Source organism: Salvelinus alpinus, chromosome 24 (genome assembly GCF_045679555.1).
Source record: "Salvelinus alpinus chromosome 24, SLU_Salpinus.1, whole genome shotgun sequence".
Taxonomy (NCBI): domain Eukaryota; kingdom Metazoa; phylum Chordata; class Actinopteri; order Salmoniformes; family Salmonidae; genus Salvelinus; species Salvelinus alpinus.
In genome coordinates, this window is record NC_092109.1 from 17018966 (window position 1) to 17042051 (window position 23086).

Here is a 23086-nt window from a genome sequence, read left to right on the forward strand (position 1 = left end):
GAGGTCTGGGCTTTGACTAGGCCAAGACATTTAAATGTTTCCCCTTAAACCATTCGAGTGTTGCTTTAGCAGTATGCTTAGGGTCATTGCTGGAAGGTGAACCTCTGTCCCAGTCACAAATCTCTGGAAGACTGAAACAGGTTTCCCTCAAGAATTTCCCTGTATTTAGCGCCATCCATCATTCCTTCAATTCTGACCAGTTTCCTAGTCCCTGCCGATGAAAAACATCCCAACAGCATGATGCTGCCACCACCATGCTTCACTATGGGGATGGTGTTCTCGGGGGGATGAGAGGTGTTGGGTTCGCGCCAGACATAGCGTTTTCCTTGATGGCCAAAAAGCTACATTTTAGTCTCATCTAACCAGAGTACCTTCTTCCATATGTTTGGGGAGTCTCCCACATGCCTTTTGGCGAACACCAAACGTGTTTGCTTGTTTTTTTCTTTAACTTCTTATGGCTGCAGGGGCAGTATTGAGTAGCTTGGATGAAAGGTGCACAGAGGTGCCCAGAGTAAACGGCCTGCTCCTCAGTCATAGTTGCTAATATATGCATATTATTATTAGTATTGGATAGAAAACACTCTGAAGTTTCTAAAACTGTTTGAATTATGTCTGTGAGTATAACAGAACTCATATGGCAGGCAAAAACCTGAGAAGTTCCACTTCCTGTTTGGATTTTTTCTGAGGCTGGTAGATTTTCAACCAAGCTCCCATTGAAATTACAGCGAGATATTAATGAGTTTTCACTTCCTACGGCTTCCACTAGATGTCAACAGTCAATAGAACTTTGTCTGATGACTCTACTGTGAAGGGGGGCCGAAGGAGACCGGAATGAGTCACTACTGCCATGAGCTAACAGGAATACCTAGGATAGGATAAAGTTATCCTTCTAACCCCCCCCCCCCCTTCCCGTTAAAAGAGTTAGATGCACTATTGTAAAGTGGTTGTTCCACTGGATATCATAAGGTGAATGCACCAATTTGTAAGTCGCTCTGGATAAGAGCGTCTGCTAAATGACTTAAATGTAAATGTAAGGTGACCATTTTTTCACCATGCGCGTTCACATGAGGAGGTCCTCCGTTCCATCGCTCATCTGAAGTCAATGTAATTCTCCGGTTGGAACGTTATTCAAGATTTATTTGAACAACATTCTAAAGATTGATTCAATACATCGTTTGATATGTTTCTACTGACTGTTTACGGAACTTTTGGACATTCCGTCACGTTTTAGTGAACGCGCTTTGTGACTTTGGAATTGTTTACCAAACGCGCTAACCAAAGTAGCTAATTGGACATAAATAACGGACATTATCGAACAAATCAAGCATTTATTGTGGACCTGGGATTCCTGGGAGTGCATTCTGATGAAGATCATCAAAGGTAAGGGAATATTTATCATGTAATTTCTGGTTTCTGTTGACTCCAACATGGCGGCTAATTTGACTCTTGTTCTGAGCTCCGTCTCAGATTATTGCATGGTTTGCTTTTTCTGTAAAGTTTTTTTGAAATCTGACACATCGGTTGCATTAAGGAGAGGTATATCTATAATTCCATGTGTATAACTTATATTAACATCTACATTTATGATGAGTATTTCTGTTGAAACGATGTGGCTATGCACTATCACTTGATGTTTTTGGAACTAGTGAATGTAACGCGCCAATGTAAATTCAGATTTATTTTTATATAAATATGAACTTTATCAAACAAAACATGCATGTATTGTGTAACAGGAAGTCCTATCAGTGTCATCTGATGAAGATCATCAAAGGTTAGTGATTAATTTTATCTCTATTTCTGCTTTTTGTGACTGCTATCTTTCGCTGGAAAAATGTCTGTGCTTATTGTGGTTTGGTGTGACCTAACATAATCGTTTGTAGTGCTTTCGCTGAAAAGCATATTTGAAATCGGACACTTTGGTGGGATTAACAACAAGATTACCTTTAAAATGGTATAAGAAACATGTATGTCTGAGGAATTTTAATTATGAGATTTCTGTTGTTTTGAATTTGGCGCCCTGCACTTTCACTGGCTGTTGTCATATCATCCCGTTACCGGGATTGCAGCCATAAGAAGTAAGCAATGGAGTGTACTGCTTAAAGTGTTCCTATAGACAGATACTCCAATCTCAGCTGTGGAGCTTTGCAGCTCCTTCGGTGTTATCTTTGTTGCCTCTCTGATTAATGCCCTCCTTGCCTGGTCCATGAGTTTTGGTGGGCGGCCCTCTCTTGGCAGGTTTGTTGTGGTGCCATATTCTTTCCACTTTTTAACAATGGATTTAGTGGTGCTCCATGGGATGTTCAAAGTTTCGGATATTTTTTTTTAACCCAACGCTGATCTTTACTTCTCCACAACTTTGTCCCTGACCTGTTTGGAGAGCTCCTTGTTCTTCATGGTGCTGCTTGCTTGGTGGTGCCCCTTGCTTAGTGGTGTTGCAGACTCTGGGGCCTTTTAAAACAGGTGTATATACACTGAGATCATGTGACAGATCATGTGACACTTAGATTGCACACAGGTGGACTTTATTTAACTAATTATGTGACTTATGAAGGTAATTGGTTGCACCAGATCTTATTTAGGGACTTCATAGCAAAGGGGGTGAATACATATGCAGGCACCACTTTTCAGTTGTTTGTTTTTTAGAATTTTTTGAAATAGGTAATTTTTTTCATTTCACTATTTTGTGTATGTCCATTACATGAACTCCAAATAAAAATCAATTTAAATGACAGGTTGTAATGCAACAAAATAGGAAAAATGACAAGGGGGGTGAATACTTTTGCAAGGCACTGTATAGGGAATGTGGTGGCATTTGGGACGAATACCAGATGTCCTGTAAGATCCAAGCACATTTGATGTCCTTGTTTCCTTTTTAAACCAATCAGACCAAAGTAGTGGCTCCCCGATGGCTGTTTATTCATCCTCAGTTTCTGTATCTCAGCCCATCTTGCAGCTGAGTGTTCTGACTCTGAAGTGTTCTGACTCTCTAGTTTTATCGCTGGGTGAAACCAACTTTCCTCGTGACTAGGACCCTGGCTTGCCTTATCTCTTACTGTGCAGGCCATGGTGTTTCAGTCTTGTAGCTTTCAGAGAAAACCCAACGGTTGTTAACTCAAGGCTCTAAATGTAATCTCGGAGCTGCTTAGATAATGTCTTTAAAGTACATACTTTTATAAGCCTCTTAACTCGTCACACTGCTTGGCTTTGTTATCAAAGTGTATCAGTGTTGCACAGCCCCTACTTCCAGATCCTTTGATTACTCGGCAGGCAGTGTTTTTGATATGAATGAGCTGTTCTAAGCTAGAAATGGCTCTTTTGGGATCCCGTGCCATAATTGGTTCAGCTTGCGATCTGCAGCACCAGTAAAGGATTTAAGCCAATGATTAGTTTAACTCATATCCATGTAGTGGTATATTACTAACATGTTATTAACATAAAACATGCATTGCCTTACAATTTAGTGTATCCTGTTCTAAAGATTTGCTACATAGGAACACAGAAACCCTCCTCCCATTGACCGTTTGTGTCTATCTCTCACACATCCCTTTCTATGGAAGGTCAAGGTTCGCGACCTGGAGCTGAAATGCAGGTCACAGACTGAACAGTTTGGCCAGCTGTCCAAGGACCTGGAGGATTTCCGTTTGGAGGCGGATACTGTAGACATCCTCAGCACTGAGCCTTTCTCCAAACACGACGTTCCCTTTCACCCGGAAAATAAACTCTCCCAAATCCTCAACGGACTGGCAGCCCAGGCAGGGAAAGGTGAGCACTCCCAATTCCCAACCCTGCCCACTGTGAGAACATTGTGGTGTCAGATGACATAGATATGAAGCAGAAAAGTGCTTATCACTAGAGAATTAAAGTATATACATCATGTCTGGCATTTGATTCAAACAGTGTATCTCATCAATCAAGACCAAAAGACAGTTCTGAAACACCCATGTTTGTGCTCCAGACAAGGAGGCTCTCAGTCAGTCATTATGCCTGGGTAATTAATTAATAAAAAATTGAACGAGACAGTCGTTTAATCTAGTTGTCACAACAATGACCTTTGCCAGAACCCTGTGGGGTGAGGTTGGGAGAGTGGGAGAAAGAGAGGGAAAGTTGGCAACTAAACAGGCTGGTGTGAGTCACAGTAAGGCCCCGCTTTTCTCTTCAGTCCATCTCAGCAGAACAGGCTTCAAGGCCAGTCTGGATCACTGGAAACGGAAGAAATGCTGCTTTATTCATGATCAATGACACAGCTCATTGATCAGCGGGCTGATACTGTATGTTACTTCTGCTAATGACAACCAACACGTTAGTTTTCTAACCCCACATACTGTAACCTGCCAGTTGAACACACAGCAGAATCATCGATGCAGATACTGTAGATTAGAAGCCTCTGAGATACTGCTCTAGATATCCTCTTCTCTCGCTTTACTGCAGTGAGAATGCTACTGTACGGTTGTAATCTGGTAGCATGATGAACCAAATCCAACCACCAAGAATTCAAATTTAATATTTTTGTCTAAGATGGGAAATTACCTAGGCATGGCTTTGTGTAGGGGTTTGGCTGCTAGAACTCTGTGATGGTAGAGTCCCGTTCCGTGTCAGTTATGTCTTCAGAGAGTAGAGAGTGTTAAGCATCAGAGAAATGCCTTGCAGATGTGTCAGGCAGAGAGCAGAGCCAGGTCCTGGCCATAAAGAGTGTTTGCTGTGTACTCCCCTGAACAGGAAATCAATAGCTGTGCCATGAATGAGAGCAGATGGAATGACAGATGCTCTTTATTTGGTGTGGAAATCGATGTTTCCCAGGCGATGAGGGCTCGGCAAACACTCGGCTGATATCCAAGTTCCTCCGCCCACTGCAGATCGGAGACAGAGACAGGCCGGAGCTGCTGTTTGTCAATCCCTCCGCCGTGACAACGAGCTGCCCCAGCAGCCCGCGACGGGCGACTCCCTCAGAGGTGGGTCCTGCTCTCTGCTCTTCTCATACAGAGACAAAGTCCCATTGCTAAAGCATGAGGGTGCTATTGCTCAAGAGATGGGCTATTCATGGACGAGCTGTATACTTGCACTTGATAGCCATCAGCTGAGCAATAGCTGTAAAACCAATTGGTTTACCACCAGACAGCAAAATGAGTCTCCTGTGGCAATTGTCAGACAGTAGAACTAGACAGTATAAGAGTGCTGGGAAGTTTTTCTGTGTCAGATCAGTCATTCCACTGCAGACATGATTATGAGTGGCTATGATCATAAGCAAAGCCATTGTGTTTGAATTGGTTTTGCCTCAATGGATCAGAGTTATGGTATTTAGATGCAACTCTGTGATTGCTTCCCTGCCCGTGTGTTTCCCAAGATGGAGGATGAGATCCGTCGTGCACCCAGGTCCAAGCCTCGCTACACTGGCGCAGTCCGTCTATGCACCGCCCGCTACAGGTGAGACCAGTGTGTCTGTCACACAACACCTGGGAAAGCTGAATCACATATAGCTTGCTGACACCGAGCAGCGCCAGAAATCCACACATAACACTCTGGACCAGTGCTAGATCACTTAGTACCTCCACATGCACATCAGAAGCACTATTTTCTCCATAAACATCTTGTAGTATATATTGTAGTCAGGAGCACATCTACAGTACCAGTCAAAAGTTTGGACACACCTACTCATTGAAGGGTTTTTCTTTATATGTACTATTTTCTACATTGTAGAATAGTGAAGACATCAAAACTATGAAATAACACATGAAATCATGTAGTATCCAAAAAAGTGTTAAACAAATCAAAATATGTTTTAGATTTTAGATTCTTCAAAGTAGCCACCTTTTGCCTTGATGACAGCTTTGCACACTCTTGGCATTCCCTCAACCAGCTTCACCTGGAATGCTTTTCCAACAGTCTTGAAGGAGTTCCCACATGTATTGAGCACCTGTTGTCTGCTTTTCCTTCACTCTGCGGTCCAACTCATCCCGATCCATCTCAATTGGGTTGAGGTCGGGTGATTGTGAAGGCCAGGTCATCTGATGCGGCACTCCATCACGCTCCTTCTTGGTCAAATAGCCCTTACACAGCCTGAAGGTGTGTTGGGTCATTGTCCTATTGAAAAACAAATGATACTCCCACTAAGCAAAAAACAGATGAAATGGAGTATCACTGCAGAATACTGTGGTAGCCATGATGGTTAAGTGTGCCTTGAATTCTAAATAAATCACTGCCAATGTCACCAGCAAAGCACCCCCACACCATCACACCTCCTCTTCCATGCTTCACGGTGGGAACCACACATGCAGAGTTCATCCGTTCACCTACTCTGCGTCTCACAAAGACAAGGCGGTTGGAACTAAATATCTCAAATTTGGACTCATCTGGGACAGCTTTTCACCGGTCTAATGTCCATTGCTCATGTTTCTTGGCCCAATCAAGTCTCTTCTTATTGGTGTACTTTAGTAGTGTTTTTTTTTCAGCAATTCCACCATAAAGGCCTGATTCAAGCAGTTTCCTCTGAACAGTTGATGTTGAAATGTGTTTGTTACTTGAACTCTGTAAAGCATTTATTTGGGCTACAATCTGAGGTGCAGTTAGCGTATCCTCTGCAGCAGAGATAACTCTGGGTCTTCCTTTCCTGTGGCGGTCCTCATGAGAGCCAGTTTCATTATAGCGCTTGATGGTTTTTGTGACTGCACTTGAAGAAACTTTCAAAGTTCTGAAATTTTCCGCATTGACTGACCTTCATGTCTTCAAGTAATGATGGACTGTTGTTTCTCTTTGCTTATTTGAGCTGTTCTTGCCATAATATGGACTTGGTCTTTTACCAAATAGTGCTATCTTCTGTATACCACACCTACCTTGTCACAACACAACTGATTGGCTCAAACGAATTAAAAAGGAAATAAATTCCACAAATTAACTTTTAACGAGGCACACCTGTTAATTTAAATGAATTCTAGGTGACTACATCATGACGCTGGTTGAGAGAATGCCAAGTGTGTAAAGCTGTCATCAAGGCAAAGGGTGGCTACTGTGAAGAATCTCAAATATAACATATGTTTTAATTTGCTTGACACTTTTTTGGTTAATACATGATTCCATATGTGTTATTTCATAGTTTTTATGTCTTCACTATTATTGTACAATGTAGAAAATAGTCAAATGAAGAAAAACTCTAGAATGAGTAGGTTTGCCCAAACTTTTGACTGGTACTGTATGTTGAACCCTCCTCTCTCTTGTTGTGTAGTTACAACCCTTATGATGGACCTAATGAGCACCCAGAGGCAGAGCTCCCCCTGGTGGCTGGGAAGTACCTGTATGTGTACGGCACGATGGATGACGACGGCTTCTACGAAGGTGAGAGGGAATCCAGGGTTACTACACACTTCACCACTAGCATCAGTAGCAACATATGCAATCTCATTAGCATTATGAAGGCTTTTCCATCCATGGCTACGCTAATCCTCCTAGCATCCCTGGCCCAGATTTCAGCCTGCTTCAGCAGCTCTGGTGAGTCATCACTAGCTGCCATTGTTGGTGGTGGGTGAGATTGCCTAGTGTTAGCCTAGCTCCTGCCTGGCTGGCTGCTTGGAAATGGATGATGTTTGTATTTACCACAGGGATACTGGGGCTCAGACCAAGCTGTTGTCAAGATGCAGCCTGATCCCCGTAGCTAGAAGGCTAATCCGGCAACAGGGCTCTGATTAATCACAGACATATTCCCCTGCAGATGGAGAGCCATCTAGGGCCTCCTAGCCTCACGAATGTACTGACTGGAATTACGAGATAAAGAGGGAGAGGACAGTTAGGCTGTCTTCGAAAAGCAAGTACAGTACTGATGAGAGAAAGAGTTTGGTGGTCACTATAGTGAACTGGGTGCGGTTTCATACGCACCCTCTCCATTGTGCAGGAATAGTTTTTTTCACCCCCTGTACTTCCTGGAGAAATTGATGACATCATATCCCTACCTTCTCTGTTTGATTCAAGAGAACTGTCCCAACCTTGGGGACGGGCACCACAGAGTCTCTCTTTCCACACCAGTAGTACTCACACTCACAGATAACACTTGCATTGAATCACAAGGGCTTTAGTCATTATTTTTCTTTCTCTTTTTTCACTAATGAGATGGTCTATTTTTAGCTGATGGTAACATTTGCAGCAGGCATCATTAAAGGCTTGAGCGTTCCATAGTTTCCCCCTGAGACAGCCGTGCGAGACTGGTGTCTTTACCTTCAGGCTGCTGTGTATCAGAACAGAACAGAACAGGGTTCCTGGAAGGTGTTACTGTGTCTGTCTGAATAATCACTCAATAAAATCTTCACAGCCAGCTAATCCTGAGTGATATTACATGTTGCTGACAATTGAAATATCCATATTCTGCTTAACTCTTTTGATCTTGTCTTTACATACCTCATTGCCATATAAATATATTAGACATTCCTCTATACATTCTAAAGGTACTTTTTCATTAAATTATTTGGAATATACTGTATGTTTTGGGATGAGATTAATAGAGGAATTTGAAGACATAGGGTTGTGAGTTTGTATTTTGTTGATAATAAAGTAAGCATCTCTTGCTCTCTCTGTCTTTGTGTGCTCCAGGGGAGCTGCTGGATGGCCAGCGAGGACTGGTCCCCTCCAACTTTGTGGAGTTTGTACAAGACAAGGAGAAACCATCCATCCAGCCAGGGGACACAGGGGAGGACCTGGGCTCTCTGGACAATACCTCCCTTGGCCTAATGGGGGCCGATGGAGGGCCCCCTCAGGATGGGCTACTGGGCTCCACCAACCCACTGGGCCCCTGCAGCAACGGCACAGGCCCCCTGGACCCTGAGGATCTGTCTGATGACATTGTGCCTTACCCCCGGAGGATCACCCTAATCAAGCAGTTGGCCCGTAGCGTCATTGTGGCCTGGGAGCCCCCCATGGTGACCATGGGCTGGGGAAACATCAGCTGCTACAACGTGCTGGTGGATGGCGAGGTGCGTGCCAGCGTGCCCTACGGGGGCAGGACCAAGTCTTTGTTGGAGAAGCTGGATCTGGACACGTATACGCACCGCGTGTCCGTGCAGAGTGTGACAGACAGGGGACTGTCGGACGAGCTACGCTGCACCCTGATGGTGGGAGCCAACGTGGTGGTGGCGCCGTACGGCCTGCGTGTGGACGACATCCTGCGCGACTCGGCCGAGCTCTCCTGGTTGCCCAGCAACAGTAACTATGGGCACACGGTGTTCCTGGATGGGGCGGAGCATGCGGTGGTGCGGCCGGGGAGGTACAGGCTGCGCTTCGTCAACCTCAAGGCCATGACGGTGTACAAGGTGAGGGTGGTGGCACGGCCACACCAGGTGCCATGGCAACTGCTCATGGAGCAGAGGGAGAAGAAGGAGACTGCTGTGGAGTTCTGCACACAAGCTGCTGGTGAGGCTGGGTTCTTCTTAAGTCTAACTGGTTCTTTTGTCCAACATATGTTATATGTTATTTTGTCCAATACATTGTTTTTCTGTCATCTATAATGTGTTATGGAAAGGTTGGATGAAAGTCCATTGGACTTTAGATATAGACCATTAAGATAGATAGATAACTCATGTCTTTACCCGTGCCATGTATGTCTGTTATGTTTTGTCCAGGTCCTGGACCATATTCCAGATCAGGTCAGAAGGAAGACCAGTTTTTTTATGGGAAAAGTAGGAAGTAGTTTTTGATTGGCATGGGTAACTGACACATTGAATGAAAAGAAGCTAACAGCACTTTAAAACCTAAGAAATGATTATGAGTAACTTTCTCAGCTTTTCCCTGCCATTGGCTTGATGCTAATATACATTTTAAATTAAGGGTACGTCCCAAATAGCCAACTATTCCCTATATAGTACACTAGTTTTAACCAGAGCCCTGGTCAAAAGTAGTAGACTATACAGGGAATATGGTGCCATTTGGGACACAACCCTAAAGCTGCCGAAGTAACTCCCTCCCACTCGATCTTTAACTGAGATGACTACATCAGTATCCGTGTGCATTTCCCTCTGCCTGAGCTGTGACATCACTGTGACGTCCTGCATGGTGTACCCAGTGAACCAGGAGAGAACAGGCTGTACTCATTCAACTCACACTGACGCCTCTCACACAAGACACACACAGACACAAACATTGACAGACACACAGACAGACTATATAGACGGTCGGCCACACAGACCCATGCACACACACACGCCCACACACACAAACATGCACACATGCATACACACTAACACACACACCCATGCTTTCAGGTGGCCTTGGGCCTCCCTTTGTGCCTTCTACTTTCAATATTTGCATCATGCAATACATGGCAAGCAACAGGGCAATGCTGCACATAAAACATTCCAAATAGCTTAGCTTATAAATGCTATATCAATAAATACACTTATATTCCAAAAAGCTTAGCTTATAAATACTTTATCGAGAAATGCGCTTTTATTTGTTTGAGTGTCATTACAAGGAGTTTGATGTTAACCAGATAAGACGTTTCATGAATTTGGGATTCACTCTCAAAACAATCCACTCAAATTTGACCAGATATTGCATGACATTTAAATTATGATTTAATTGGTGTATACAACCAACATTGGGAAAGGGAACTGCTTTGTGTATCATAGACATGTCACAATCATGTAGTTCACAACAGAAAGAGATGGGATTAAACAAGTTAAGAGCACTTGGTGTCTTATGGATGCTACACTCACCCCCACTCCCTCCCTGTTTGTGTGTGTAAAACCTGTCGAGACAGTATCTAATATTTCATCCCCCCTCCAGGCCCCCCATTACCCCCTCAGGAGGTGCAGGTGCAGTGTGGCCAGGCCCCAGGGGTCCTGCAGGTGCGCTGGAAGCCCCCTGTCCTCTCACCCACCGGAACCTCCAATGGAGCCAGCGTCATCGGATATGCAGTCTGCACTAAAGGACAGAGGGTGAGTGAGAGAGTGGGTGGTTGAGAGAGTGTGCACTGAAGGTCAGAGGGTGAGTGAGGGAGTGGGTGAGTATGTGCACTAAGGGACAGAGAGTAAGTCAGTAACTGTGCGCCAAATGACAGGTGAGTAAGGGAATACCCTAAGTGACAAAGAAGTGAGGGAGATGTGAGAGTGAGTGAACAACAGTGGCAGAGTACGTGACGTATGTGTGTAATCGTGTCATTGTTGTTGTGCCACTGATCTACACACAAAACCCCACAATGTCAAAGTGGAATTATGTTTTAAGAAATGTTTACAAATGTAACTAAAAATGAAAAGCTGAAATGTCTTGAGTCAATAAGCATTCAAACCGTTTTGTTATGGCAAAACGAAATAACGTAATGAGTAAAAATGTGCTTAACAAGTCACATAATAAGTTGAATGGACTCTATGTGCAATAATAGTGTTTAACATGATTTCTGAATGACTACCTCATCTCTGTACCCCACACATACAATTATCTGTAAAGTCCCTCAGTTGAGTAGTGAATTTCAAGCACAGAATCAACCACAAAGACCAGGGAAGATTTCCAATGCCACACAAAGAAGGGCACCTATTGGTAGATGGGTAAATTTAAAAAAGCAGACACTGAATAGCTCTTTGAGCATGGTGAAGTTAATAATTACTCTTTGAATGGTATAGCAATACACCCAGTCACTACAAATATACAGGCATCCATCCTAACTCAGTTGCCGGAGAGGAAGGAAACCGCTCAATGATTTCACCATGAGGCGAATGATGTCTTTAAAGCAGTTACAAAGTTTAATGGCTGTGACAGGAAAAACCTGAGTATGGATTAACAACATTGTAGTTACTCCACAATACTAATGTAAATGACAGAATGAAAAGAAAGAAACCTGTACAGAATAAAGATATTCCAAAACATGCATCCTGTTTGTAATTAGGCACTAAAGTAATAAAATATGCGGCAAAGAAATACAATTTTTGTCCTAAATACTAAGTATTATGTTTGGGGCAAATCCAACACAACACATCACTGAGTATCACTCTTCATATTTTCAAGCATGGTGGTGGCTGTATCATGTTATGGATATGCTCGTCATTGGCAAGGACAAGTGAGTTTTATTAGGGTAAAAATAAACGTAATAGTGCTAAGCACAGAATTTGGCAGTACGTCCAACCGGCCGCACAACCGCAGACCAACTGTAACCACGTCCGCCTGGGACCTCCACATCCAGCTTCTTCACCTGCAGGATCATCTAAGACCAGCCACCCGGACAGCTGATGAAACAGAGGACTAGTTATTTCTGTAATAAAAAAACGTATTCTGATTGGCTGGGCCTGGCTCCCAAGTGGATGGGCCTATGGCCACCCATGGCAGCGCCCCTGCCCAGCAGTCGTGAAGTTCATAGATTAGGGCCTAACAAATTGATTTAAATTGACTGATTTCCTTATTGTAACTGTAACTCAGTAACATCTTTGAAATTTTGTTCAGTATATACAAAAATGTGGGTGTTATTTTATCTGTTTTTATTGCCAGCTTGAGTTACCTGGGGTGACAGAGTTCCATGTAGTCAAGGCTCTATTTAATACTGTCCGTTTCCCAGGCTCTGTTCTGGACCGGGGGACTGTGAGGGACCTCTGGTTGCATGTCTTGTGTGGTACTCTTGAGTATCCAAACTGTGGGCCAACTGCTTCAACAGACAGTTCAGTACCTTTAACACCTCGCACCAACACTTCGCACAAAGACCAATAGTGATGCAGTCAATCTCTCCTCAACTTTGAGCCGGGAGAGATTAATATGCATACCACTGACATTCACCCTCCATGTACACATCTATGTGCATGACATTCTGCTCTGTTCTCGACCAACAGCAATTCTCCAATGTTCTTATTTCCTGCACATGACCACACAACTGGGCAGTAGCCCAGGGGAGACAACCTGCCTGGTTGATTTAGATGTCAAGAAAGCAGAGCAACGTCTTATCATGGATTGACTTCTTCCCATTGAGTCTTTATGTTTTGACAATGACAGCTTGCTATCAAGGGTTACACCCAGCAGTTTAGTCTCCTCAATTAATTGCCACATTATTCAGTAATAGATCTAGACTATAGTGGAGCAGGTTGAGAGCTTCAAGTTCCTTGGTGTCTACATCACCAACAAACTATAATGGTCCAAACACACTAAGACGGTTGTGAAGAGGGCACAACAAAACCTATTACCCCTCAGGAGACTGAAAAGATTTGGCATGAGTCCTCAGATCCTCAAAAGGTTCTACAGCTGCACAATCGAGAGCATCCTGACTGGTTGCATCACTGCCTGGTATGGCAATTGCTCCGCCTCCAACCGCAAGGCTCTACAGAGGGTAGTGCGTACGGCCTAGTACATCACTGGGGCCAAGCTTCCTGCCATCCAGGACTTCTATACCAGGCGGTTTCAGAGGAAGGCCCTAAAAATTGTCAAAGACTCCAGCCACCCTAGTCATAGACTGTTCTCTCTGCTACCGCACAGCAAGTGGTACCGGAGCACCAAGTCTAGGTCCAAAAGGCTTCTTAACAGCTTTTACCCCCAAACCATAAGACTCCTGAACAGCTAATCAAAGGGCTACCCAGACCCCTCTTTTACGCTGCTGCTAGTCTTTGTTTATTATCTATGCATAGTCACTTTAACTCTACCTACATGTGCATATTACCTCAATTAGCTCGACTAACCGGTGCCCCGCACATTGACTCTGTACCGGTACCCCCTGAATATAGCCTCGCTATTGTTACTTTTATTTTCTATTTTTACTAATCAATTTTTTTACTTAACAGTTATTTTTATTAAAACTGCATTGTTGGTTACTTGAAAATGGCTGTCTAGTAATCAACAACCAACTTGACAGAGCTTGAAGAGTTTAAAAAATAATAATGGGCAAAAATTATACCATCCAGGTGTGCAAAGCTCTTATAGACTTACCCCAAAAGACTCACAGCTGTAATCGCTGCAAAAGATAATTCTAACATGTATTGACTCAGGGGGTTGAATACTTATCTAATGAAGATATACTGTATTATATTATTTTCCTTTAGTCTTTAAAAGAAAGTTTGAATTTTCTTCCATTTTGACATTGGAGTAGATGGTAAAATTGTGGAATGTGGAAAAAGTCAAGATGTGTGAATACTTTCTGAAGGAACATATAAACGTAACATGTAAAGTTTTGGTTCCATGTTTCATGAGCTGACATTTTCCATGCGCACAAAATGCATATTTTTCAAAAATGTTCTGCACAAATTTGTTTACATCCCTGTTCGTGAGCATTTCTCCTTTGCCAAGATAATCCATCCACCTGACAGGTGTGGCATATCAAGAAGCTGATTAAATAGTATGATCATTACACAGGTGCCCCTTGTGCTAGGGACACTGAAAAGGACATGAGCAGTTTTGTCACACAACGCAATGCCACAGATGTCTCAAGTTTTGAAGGAGTGTGTGTTGCCAGAGAATTGAATGTTAATTTCTCTACCATATGCTGCCTCCAACGTCGTTTTTGAGAATTTGGCAGTACAACCAAACGTGTAACCACGCCAGCCCAGGACCTCCATATCCGGCTTCTTCACCTGCAGGATCGTTTGAGGGGTGGGTGGGGTGGTGGTTCTGAGGAGTATTTCTGTTTGTAAAAAAAAAACTTTTCTGGGGAAAAACTCATTCTGATTGGCTGGGCCTGGCTTCCAATTGGGTGGGCCTAAAGCCCTCCAAGGCTCACCCATGCTGCACCCCTTCCCAGTCATGTGAAATCCATAAATTAGGGCCTAATGAATTTATTTAAATTGACTGATTTCCTCATATGAACTTTAACTCAGTAAAATCTTTGAAATAGTTGCATGTTGTGTTTATATTTTTGTTCAGGATACAAGGGCCTGTGAAAACCCTAGAAAGCACTCTCCCTCCCTCTGCTGGTGAACATAAATATTGACATCCTCCCTTTGTAGACATGCACAGGGTCTGTGTTAGTTAAACTGTGTCTATAGTACTGGATTTTGCTCTGAATTTAAGAGCAATAGAGGGTAAAGCAGTCGAAAGGAATGCAACAATTAATTCAATGTCAACGGTCTCCAACCCGAGTTATGTGTGTTGTGCTTCCTGTCAGATAGCGGAGGTGTTATACCCCCTGGCTGACTATGTAACAGTGGAGCTGAACAGGATCCAGTGTCTGGAGGCCAGGGAGGTCATCGTCAGGACGTTGTCAGCACAGGGAGAGTCCCAGGACTCCCAAGTCGCCCCCATTCCAAACAACCTACTGGTGCCTCTTCCTCACAATGCCCCCCTGCCCCCTCCACACCTACACGCAGGGCCCCCTCCACCTCACCCCCATGCCCCCCCACCCCACCTCCAGTCACCTCACCTCCCCCACCCCCAACTACCCATGCCTCACCCCCAGCCTCTCTCACCCCTGCCTCACACACAACCCCTCCCTAACCACCCTCCTCACCCTCAACCCCAGCCACACCTCCAACCCCTGCAACCTCATCCTGTCTCCCAGCCCCAGACTCACCAACAGCCTCACCCCCCTCACCCTGGTGGTCCTCCACAGCCACTGCACCTCCAGCCTCACCCACCTCACCCAATGCCCCAGCACCGCCTACCCCTGCTGCCTCATCCCCCCCCCCAGCTCCACCAGAGACCAGTTAGTGCCAGAGACCTGGAACCGAAAGAGCAGGTGGCCCACCATGGGGGAATCCCCAGCCAGCCATGGGACCCTACCTGCTCCCCCTCCGGCCAGCCTCCTCCTACCCCCATGCACGGACACACCCTGGAGGCGCCCCCCTCTGCTAACCTGCGCTCGCCCTCCCCCCAGAGGATCCTGCCCCAGCCCAGGGGCACCCCCATCCCAGACCAAATGGCCAAAGCCATCGCCCGCAAGGCAGCACAGAGGGTGGCTGCAGAGAGTGGCAGAGTGAGTCATTCATACATAAAATCAATCAATGATACCCTGGTTAGAGCTCTAGTCTGATCATTTTTCTGTTGAATTAAATTACACATATCTGCCTATTGGTTGGGTTAGATGGAGAGGAGAGTCATCTACAATGAGCAGTGTCAGGCCTTCCACCAACAGAACTCAGACGAGGAGGAGGAGGATGAGGAAGGGAAAGGTCGAAGCCGCAGGAGACAGGGGGCCTCAGTGGATGAGTTTCTCAGAGGGTCCGAGCTGGGCAGGCCGGTAAGACACAGAATAAAAAGGATCGAACATACTCGCATCTCCGTAGTTTTGTGCAGATGCTGTATATCTTGGTATGATTTCTTATATGCATAGTCACTTTAACTATACATTCATGTACACACTACCAAAATTGGCCCGACCAACCAGTGCTCCCGCACATTGGCTAACCGGGCTGTCTGCATTGTGTCCCACCACCCGCCAACTCCTCTTTTTACGCTTCTGCTACTCTCTGTTCATCATATATGCATAGTCACTTTAACGATACCTACATGTACATACTACCTCAATAAGCCTGACTAACAGGTGTCTGTATATAGCCTTTACTGTTGTTTTATTTCTTTACTTACCTACACACACACACACATACCTTTTTTTCCCGCACCATTGCTTGGAGCCTGTAAGTAAGCATTTCACTGTAAGGTCTACACCTGTTGTATTCCTCGCACGTGACAAATAAACTTTGATTTGATTTCACATCTTTTGTGTGTGCGTGTGTGTGTGTGTGTGTATATGTGTTTGCGTGTGTGTTTGCGTATGTGTGTGTGTGTCAGGCCCACTACAGCCACAGTGAGGAGTACCACAGTGACAGCAGCCGGGGCTCTGACCTTTCTGACATCATGGAGGAGGATGAGGAGGAGCTCTACTCTGAGATGCAGCTGGAGGAGGGACGACGACGCAACTCCCACAATGCACTCAAGGTAGGAATAACAAAGCTCCTCAACGCTCAACATTGAAATGTTAATTTTTTTTATTGAGTTTGATTCTGATTACCACTCGTACAATGGAAACAAGCAAGCATGCAAACCCCTTTATTACTGTTGGATGATATGGCACGCGTCGAGCCATGGGTCTACAGTAGGACACTTTACTCTATCTTGTTTGATTGATTGACCTTCACATTCTCCTTTATGTGGAGCAATGACATGCACGAAGGTCATCTTTGCTAGTTGTGAGAATATTAACACTGTTTTTGTGGGATCTTTTTAAGATTGGGAACACCCTCTCCGGGGGTCGGCTGGATCGGGAGACGGGGAGAAGAATGCCCCGAGACGGTCCACAGCCCCAGAGACGCCCTCTCATGGTGCCCTCCATTGGTCAGTAGGGTTACATAAACACAGAGAGGACTCTGGGTATTGTAGTCTTTTTGTGCTTTGATGTTCTCCGTGCTCTAGTAGATATTCTGCTTCCTGTTTTAATCCTCCATGAGCTCCTCGGTTTCTACAGATCACCTCTGTGTCTTTGAACCATGTTCATGCCTTCCCAGTACTGACAGCTTACTTATAGAGATCAATCAACACAGTATTATCAGCTACTAGAAAGTTCCGTGGTTGCTAGGGTGACAGTGGACACAGACACATTTATCACATTTCAATTAATATTCCAATTATAAAAAACTGCTTTTGATGTCTCTGTTTACGGCCAGCGATATGTTAGGATTATCAAGGTTATGACGGGAAGAGACCTTAGAATGAACCAACCAATGAGTGACCTCCGCGCTTTAACCACCACCATCTGATTGGTGTTTCCTGTAGAGATAACCACAGAGAGTAACAGTGATGGGAACCTCTCATCCGTCACGGAGGATGTTTACTATGGCAGTGTAGCACGGCACAGGACATGGTCGTCCCGCCGACACCCCACGGGCTCCAAGCCTTCCTATAATGGTACGTGCAGTGGTTTCTCCCTCGCTCCTCCGCCAAAGCACTGCCAAAATCCACCAGTGCTAGTGGAGAGAACAGTAGTGACATCAACGAGTGGCTTAACATGCCTCAGAACGTCTAGCATGATCCACTGCACTGCACCAAAATGGCGGCTCACTGAGCCACACTGGGCCCATGTTGGCCACCCAATGTTGCGGATTGGAATGACTGCTGCTCAGAGAATGCTTCTCCCCTCCCTCCCTTGCACTGAACTCCATCAGATGCCTGCTAAACCCCTCTCCCTCTCAATCTAACCACCCCCACCACACCTTTACTGGGGTTACTATGCATGACTGGGTGGGAGGAGTCAAGGTTGCTGAAGACACAATTATATAGCAATGCTGTCCTTGCTGAGCAAACTCAATGACTGTTGCAGAAAGTTATAGTGAAAATACATTTTTACATCTTACATAGAGACAAACTCATTTGTTTGTTTGGGATTTCATATGTTTACTTTGCTGATGGCCTGGTCTTATTTTATCGTTTCTAAGCAAGGGGTCAACTGAAGGACAGACAGCGAGTTATCTTTGGACAAACTGTAGGCCCAGCGTACTTCAGAGGAGCCTAATACAATAGTCAGATCACTACCTCAGGGTTCAATAGTATGCATGCTTAACTCAGAGTCTTGTGGTCTATGTGCTCTTTTCTGTGTGTGTGTTGCTGTGTGTCATTGTGTTTTTGTCTATGGTGTCTACCATGTTCTTGTAACCCATCACAACCGGCTTGCTATCCAATCTCCATCCATGTGTAACTGTAAAGTATGTAATGCCTGATAACGTCATAAGCTCATATGTGGTGTCAGATGGATGTACATAACATGATATACTTTTGTGCTGATAATGGGACCAGTTGATGGATTGACCACAGAATTCTGCTAGCATGCTACAAAATGAAGTGTTGGTTTTACGAAGCAAGCTCAATCCATTATGTAGTACTGCATGGTCACCTAAATGGTTTGGCTCTGTCACTTGTCAAACACTTGTAAACAACACACCTGTCTGTATATGCCTCTTCCCCTTATTCACTCCATGCACAATAGCATGCGTAACTTGCCTCACTACTACTCACTGGTGTTACTGAGTTAGTCAAAATATAGATTTGTGTTTCTCATGCTATATGAATCTATGATTAATGTAATTTAATGTCAGAGTAACATAAAGCCATAGACTGTGACCCCATGAGATGCAGGTGGATGTGTTCTTCTCTCTCTCTCTCCCGTGTTTAAGAGGGATACAGGGACCGGGAACGCCGCTCCCCTCCTAACTACGATGAGTCGGAACCAGAGGAATCCTTCCGGATCTTTGTGGCTCTGTTTGACTACGACCCCCTGTCCATGTCTCCCAACCCGGACGCAGCAGATGAGGAACTGCCCTTCAAAGAGGGCCAGATCATTAGGGTGGGTGTCACACACAGGGCTAGGCCATACGTTTTGAGATATTGTGCTTGTGTTTGAAAACATTGAGGTAAAACATAAAACAGCATTGAAAAGATTATTTTCTTTCCCTCTCTCGTCTCTTTTGTTGCGCTTTCTCACGCTTTTCTTCTCTCTCTCTCTGTCTGTCTGTTCCAGGTATATGGTGATAAGGACACAGATGGTTTCTACCGAGGGGAGATCAGGGGAGGCAGGATGGGGCTCTTGCCCTGCAACATGGTGTCAGAGATCAGGGCTGAGGACGAGGAGACCATGGACCAGCTCATCAAGCAGGGCTTCCTCCCGCTCAACACACCAGTGGATAAAGTAGGAATAGGTAACCACAGAACTAGAATGAGTAGAACAGACATCCTCATTCAAGTCAATGATTCCATAATAGATGGACTGGCAGCCATTTTGACTGTACCCATTTATTATTTTTCTAGGGGTGTGTTCGTAAATTGCCTCCAGTGTGTCAGAGTGTGCTCTGGGTTGTTTGTAAATTCCGAGCATTTCACTCTCGGAGTAGATAGGAATTTACGAACTCACCCTATGAGGTGAGTCACTCTGTGACTCTACACACATCTGTCACTATATCACCTCCTGGAGTGTCCTCTTGTTTCCTCTCACAGGGCAGGACAGACGAGGCTTCCGCCAGCACCAGGCCACCAGGAGGATGGTGGCCCTCTACGACTATGACCCCAGAGAGAGCTCCCCCAATGTGGACGTGGAGGTATTGCCACACAAACACACAAAACACACAGACAAACATACTGACACTGCACATGTAACCAGATAGACAGACATCGTAAGGGTGTTAATGACGTTTCTGTTTCTTGATAGGCTGAGCTGACCTTCTGTGCTGGTGACATCATCTCTGTATTTGGAGAGATTGATGAAGACGGGTTCTACTATGTGAGTATGCCTCTTTTCTTGGTTCCATGATGTGACTAACTTGTTTTATTACACAGGGCCATTCACAGGTTGTTAAAGTCTGGGATGTTTCAGTTATTAATTTTTCAAAGAAATGCCATTGAATGAACCTGGTTCATACACATATTATGTCCAGGAGAGGGCTCTTTCCCTGACCGCCAGAGTTCAGTGGGTCTAGCCATGGTTCTCATCCCCACTGCCCCCTCCTCTCCTCTCTCTGCAGGGTGAAATCAATGGCCACCGCGGCCTCGTCCCCTCTAATTTTCTAGAAGAAGTGCCTGACGACGTGGAGGTGTACCTGACGGACACGCCTTCTCGCTATGCCCAGGACGAGCCCGCCAACCGGGCCGAGGCCAAAAGGGTACATCGCCGCTCTCAGCGCTAGGCCCTCTGTCCATCCATCCTCCGTCTCTCTTGATTTACGTCTCGCTTTCTCCACTTGCCGTCTGTGTTCTGTGTGTGTGTGTTGTCCGTGTTTGACAGTGACAGTGGTGAACATACAAACCTTATCCCCCGCCTGGTGAAAGGGACAAACACAGTCATACCTTCTGATTGTTAGAAAGGAAGAAGCCAAGGCCAAAGTGGACAGAGAAATAGAACACTTGACCTATGTCAGTACGGGGCAGGTGATATTCACATAGCAGTGACAAAGGACAGTGGATATTTGAAAAAGGTTTAAGTCATTAATTGGGTACCCTCTTTGCACTGAAACACAAAACCAAACGCTGGATATTGTGTCTATTAATAGTGCTTTATGAACACCTCTGAAGAGTTCCTGATTTCTATCAGTTGTTCTCCAATGGAAGTAAAGGATTTGAGTAAACTGTTGGGGTTGATAATATAGCAAAGCATGCCTTTTTCAAAAATAAACTTGATACCTTTTATATAATAGTAGACTTTATTGGCCCAACTGCTGTATTTCCTGGGAGAGGCTTTGTTTCTTTTTGTATACTGCACACACTTAAAATATATATATATTTTTCAGGCCTGGTGAAATTGGATAGATATGCCATGTTTGATCTAAACCAGAAGAAATAACAGCCACAGTGAGACATCCATACTGTAATGGTACAATGGGAAAATAAAAGCAGAAATTGGATATGAATAATTTTCATTTGCGACCTGTGTTCGTGTGTATTGTAGTATTTGTTTTAATTTTTTTTGTTCTCATAGTTGTGGTGTGGGTTGTACTGAAATGATGATGTCACCACATCTGATTTCCTTTTTTCCTCACCTGCTTGGCAAATACAAACAGAAGAAGATTGTTCATTTCACGTCATAAAATCTGCCTCGTACAGTAAGTGAGCAACTAGAGATACCAGCCTGACAGATCTAATGCTGGGCATTGTGATTATTACACCTGTGTTAAATGGTTTATTTGTAGCCAGTAAACATTCTGCTTACACATTCACAGGTGTATAGCAACATGGTCATTCATCATGCTTGCACATTAAAGTATTACATACCAGTTGGTGTAATGAGGAAAGCGTTTCCTCTTTTCAGTGTAACCAGAATGTTTATTTGCAGCATAAATTAGACATTGTTGCATTTTTTGCAGTGATTTAATGCCTGCAAAGTAGAGATAGTGCTCTATTTTGCAAGCTCAAAAGTTCCCTATATCTGTACTCATTGATAAACCATTTACTAATGGGAACTGCAAATCCCCATTTGTTTCAAAGTTATGATTCCTCTTTAACTTTGAGATACCATTTTAAAGGTCCTAGGTGAACTGTATGGTAGCATGTTTGGTTGCCAGCCCAGTGCATTAGACAAGAGGGATGGTATCTACAGTTGTGTCCCTGAGTGTTGTAAATTACTCTGTGTCCCTCATGATCGGTGACCTATCAGAAGCTGTGGTATTGTGATGTTGTGCTCTGTTTTCACTAGTTACCACAGCCACAAAGTCAAAATGGGCTATAAGGTAAAGATTCTGGAAAACAAAAATTTGTTTTTTGGTCTTAGGGTTAGGCATAAGGTTAGAAGTGTGGTTAAGGTTAGGTTTAAATTGAGATTTCAAGAAGACACATAGAAGAAGTAAGTGGGGTTTATGGCTTTGTGGATGTGGTAACTAGTAACGATCTGTTTGATAGCTTCCTACTCAATGTTTGTATGTATAAAATCTCACCAGCCCCACCAACGTCTTCAGTCCCCCATCAACAGAGGGACAGGAGTCTAAAAGGAATAGTTTAAATAACAGTCCAAAAGCAATACCTGATTCATAACCTCTTTTATAAACGTCTTTGTTTCTTCTCTCTTGTTTTTAAACCAGAGGTGTAAGTACAGTACAGTACAATCACACAGTTTTGACATGCTGAATAATTTCACTCCATAGGTGAAAAACGTTATTGGGCTGGTTTCCTGGACATATTCAGCCTAGTCCTGAACTAAAAACCTATTTGAATGGAGAATTGTAATTGAGCATGCCTTTCAGACCAGGACTAGGCTAAATCTGTGTCTGGGAAATCAGCCCATATATATTTGAAACGAGCAATTCCACGATAATGGAATTACGCTGAGGTTCAGATTTTTTCACTTTAAAATGTATACCAAACAAAAACCATTGATTTCAAAGTTTAATAAACAATATAATTATATGCACAAGGACTAATTTTAACAACTTCCACATAAAATGTTACAAAAACACATTTACAGAAAGAACTGTGCAGATACAAAGTTTGGTAACAGAATAAAACTGAGGGATTCAAAGTAATCATTGTTCAAAGTAATCATTGTGCATAGAGTTGCATGGTTTGTTAAACTTTGAAATCAATGGTTTTCGTTTGGCAGACATTTCAAAGTGAAAAATTGGAGTCTTAGCATAATTACGTTATCGTGGAATTGCCCAAACATTAATGTTACGTATGTATTTGACACACATTTTAGTGGGAAACCGACAGTAAGTATAATGATCTGTAAAGGCATTGTTATATG

The 23086-nt window shown here is 44.1% G+C and overlaps 1 protein-coding gene across 2 annotated transcripts in view; it reads left to right on the top strand.

Moving 5' to 3' along the window:
• Window positions 1-23086, top strand: part of LOC139551759 (RIMS-binding protein 2-like) — a 104958-nt gene that overhangs the window by 79095 nt on the left and 2777 nt on the right. The window contains exons 12-28 of one of the 2 annotated variants that reach the window (XM_071363072.1): window positions 3558-3762; window positions 4798-4949; window positions 5342-5421; window positions 7217-7326; window positions 8572-9387; window positions 9597-9620; window positions 10759-10910; window positions 15041-15847; window positions 15956-16111; window positions 16663-16809; window positions 17100-17205; window positions 17644-17775; window positions 19038-19207; window positions 19382-19559; window positions 19855-19955; window positions 20066-20137; window positions 20379-20516. In XM_071363072.1, coding sequence (XP_071219173.1) covers window positions 3558-3762; window positions 4798-4949; window positions 5342-5421; window positions 7217-7326; window positions 8572-9387; window positions 9597-9620; window positions 10759-10910; window positions 15041-15847; window positions 15956-16111; window positions 16663-16809; window positions 17100-17205; window positions 17644-17775; window positions 19038-19207; window positions 19382-19559; window positions 19855-19955; window positions 20066-20137; window positions 20379-20516 — 3546 coding nt within the window. The remainder of the gene's footprint in view (window positions 1-3557; window positions 3763-4797; window positions 4950-5341; window positions 5422-7216; window positions 7327-8571; window positions 9388-9596; window positions 9621-10758; window positions 10911-15040; window positions 15848-15955; window positions 16112-16662; window positions 16810-17099; window positions 17206-17643; window positions 17776-19037; window positions 19208-19381; window positions 19560-19854; window positions 19956-20065; window positions 20138-20378; window positions 20517-23086) is intronic. The other variant, XM_071363073.1, reaches the window with a different exon arrangement.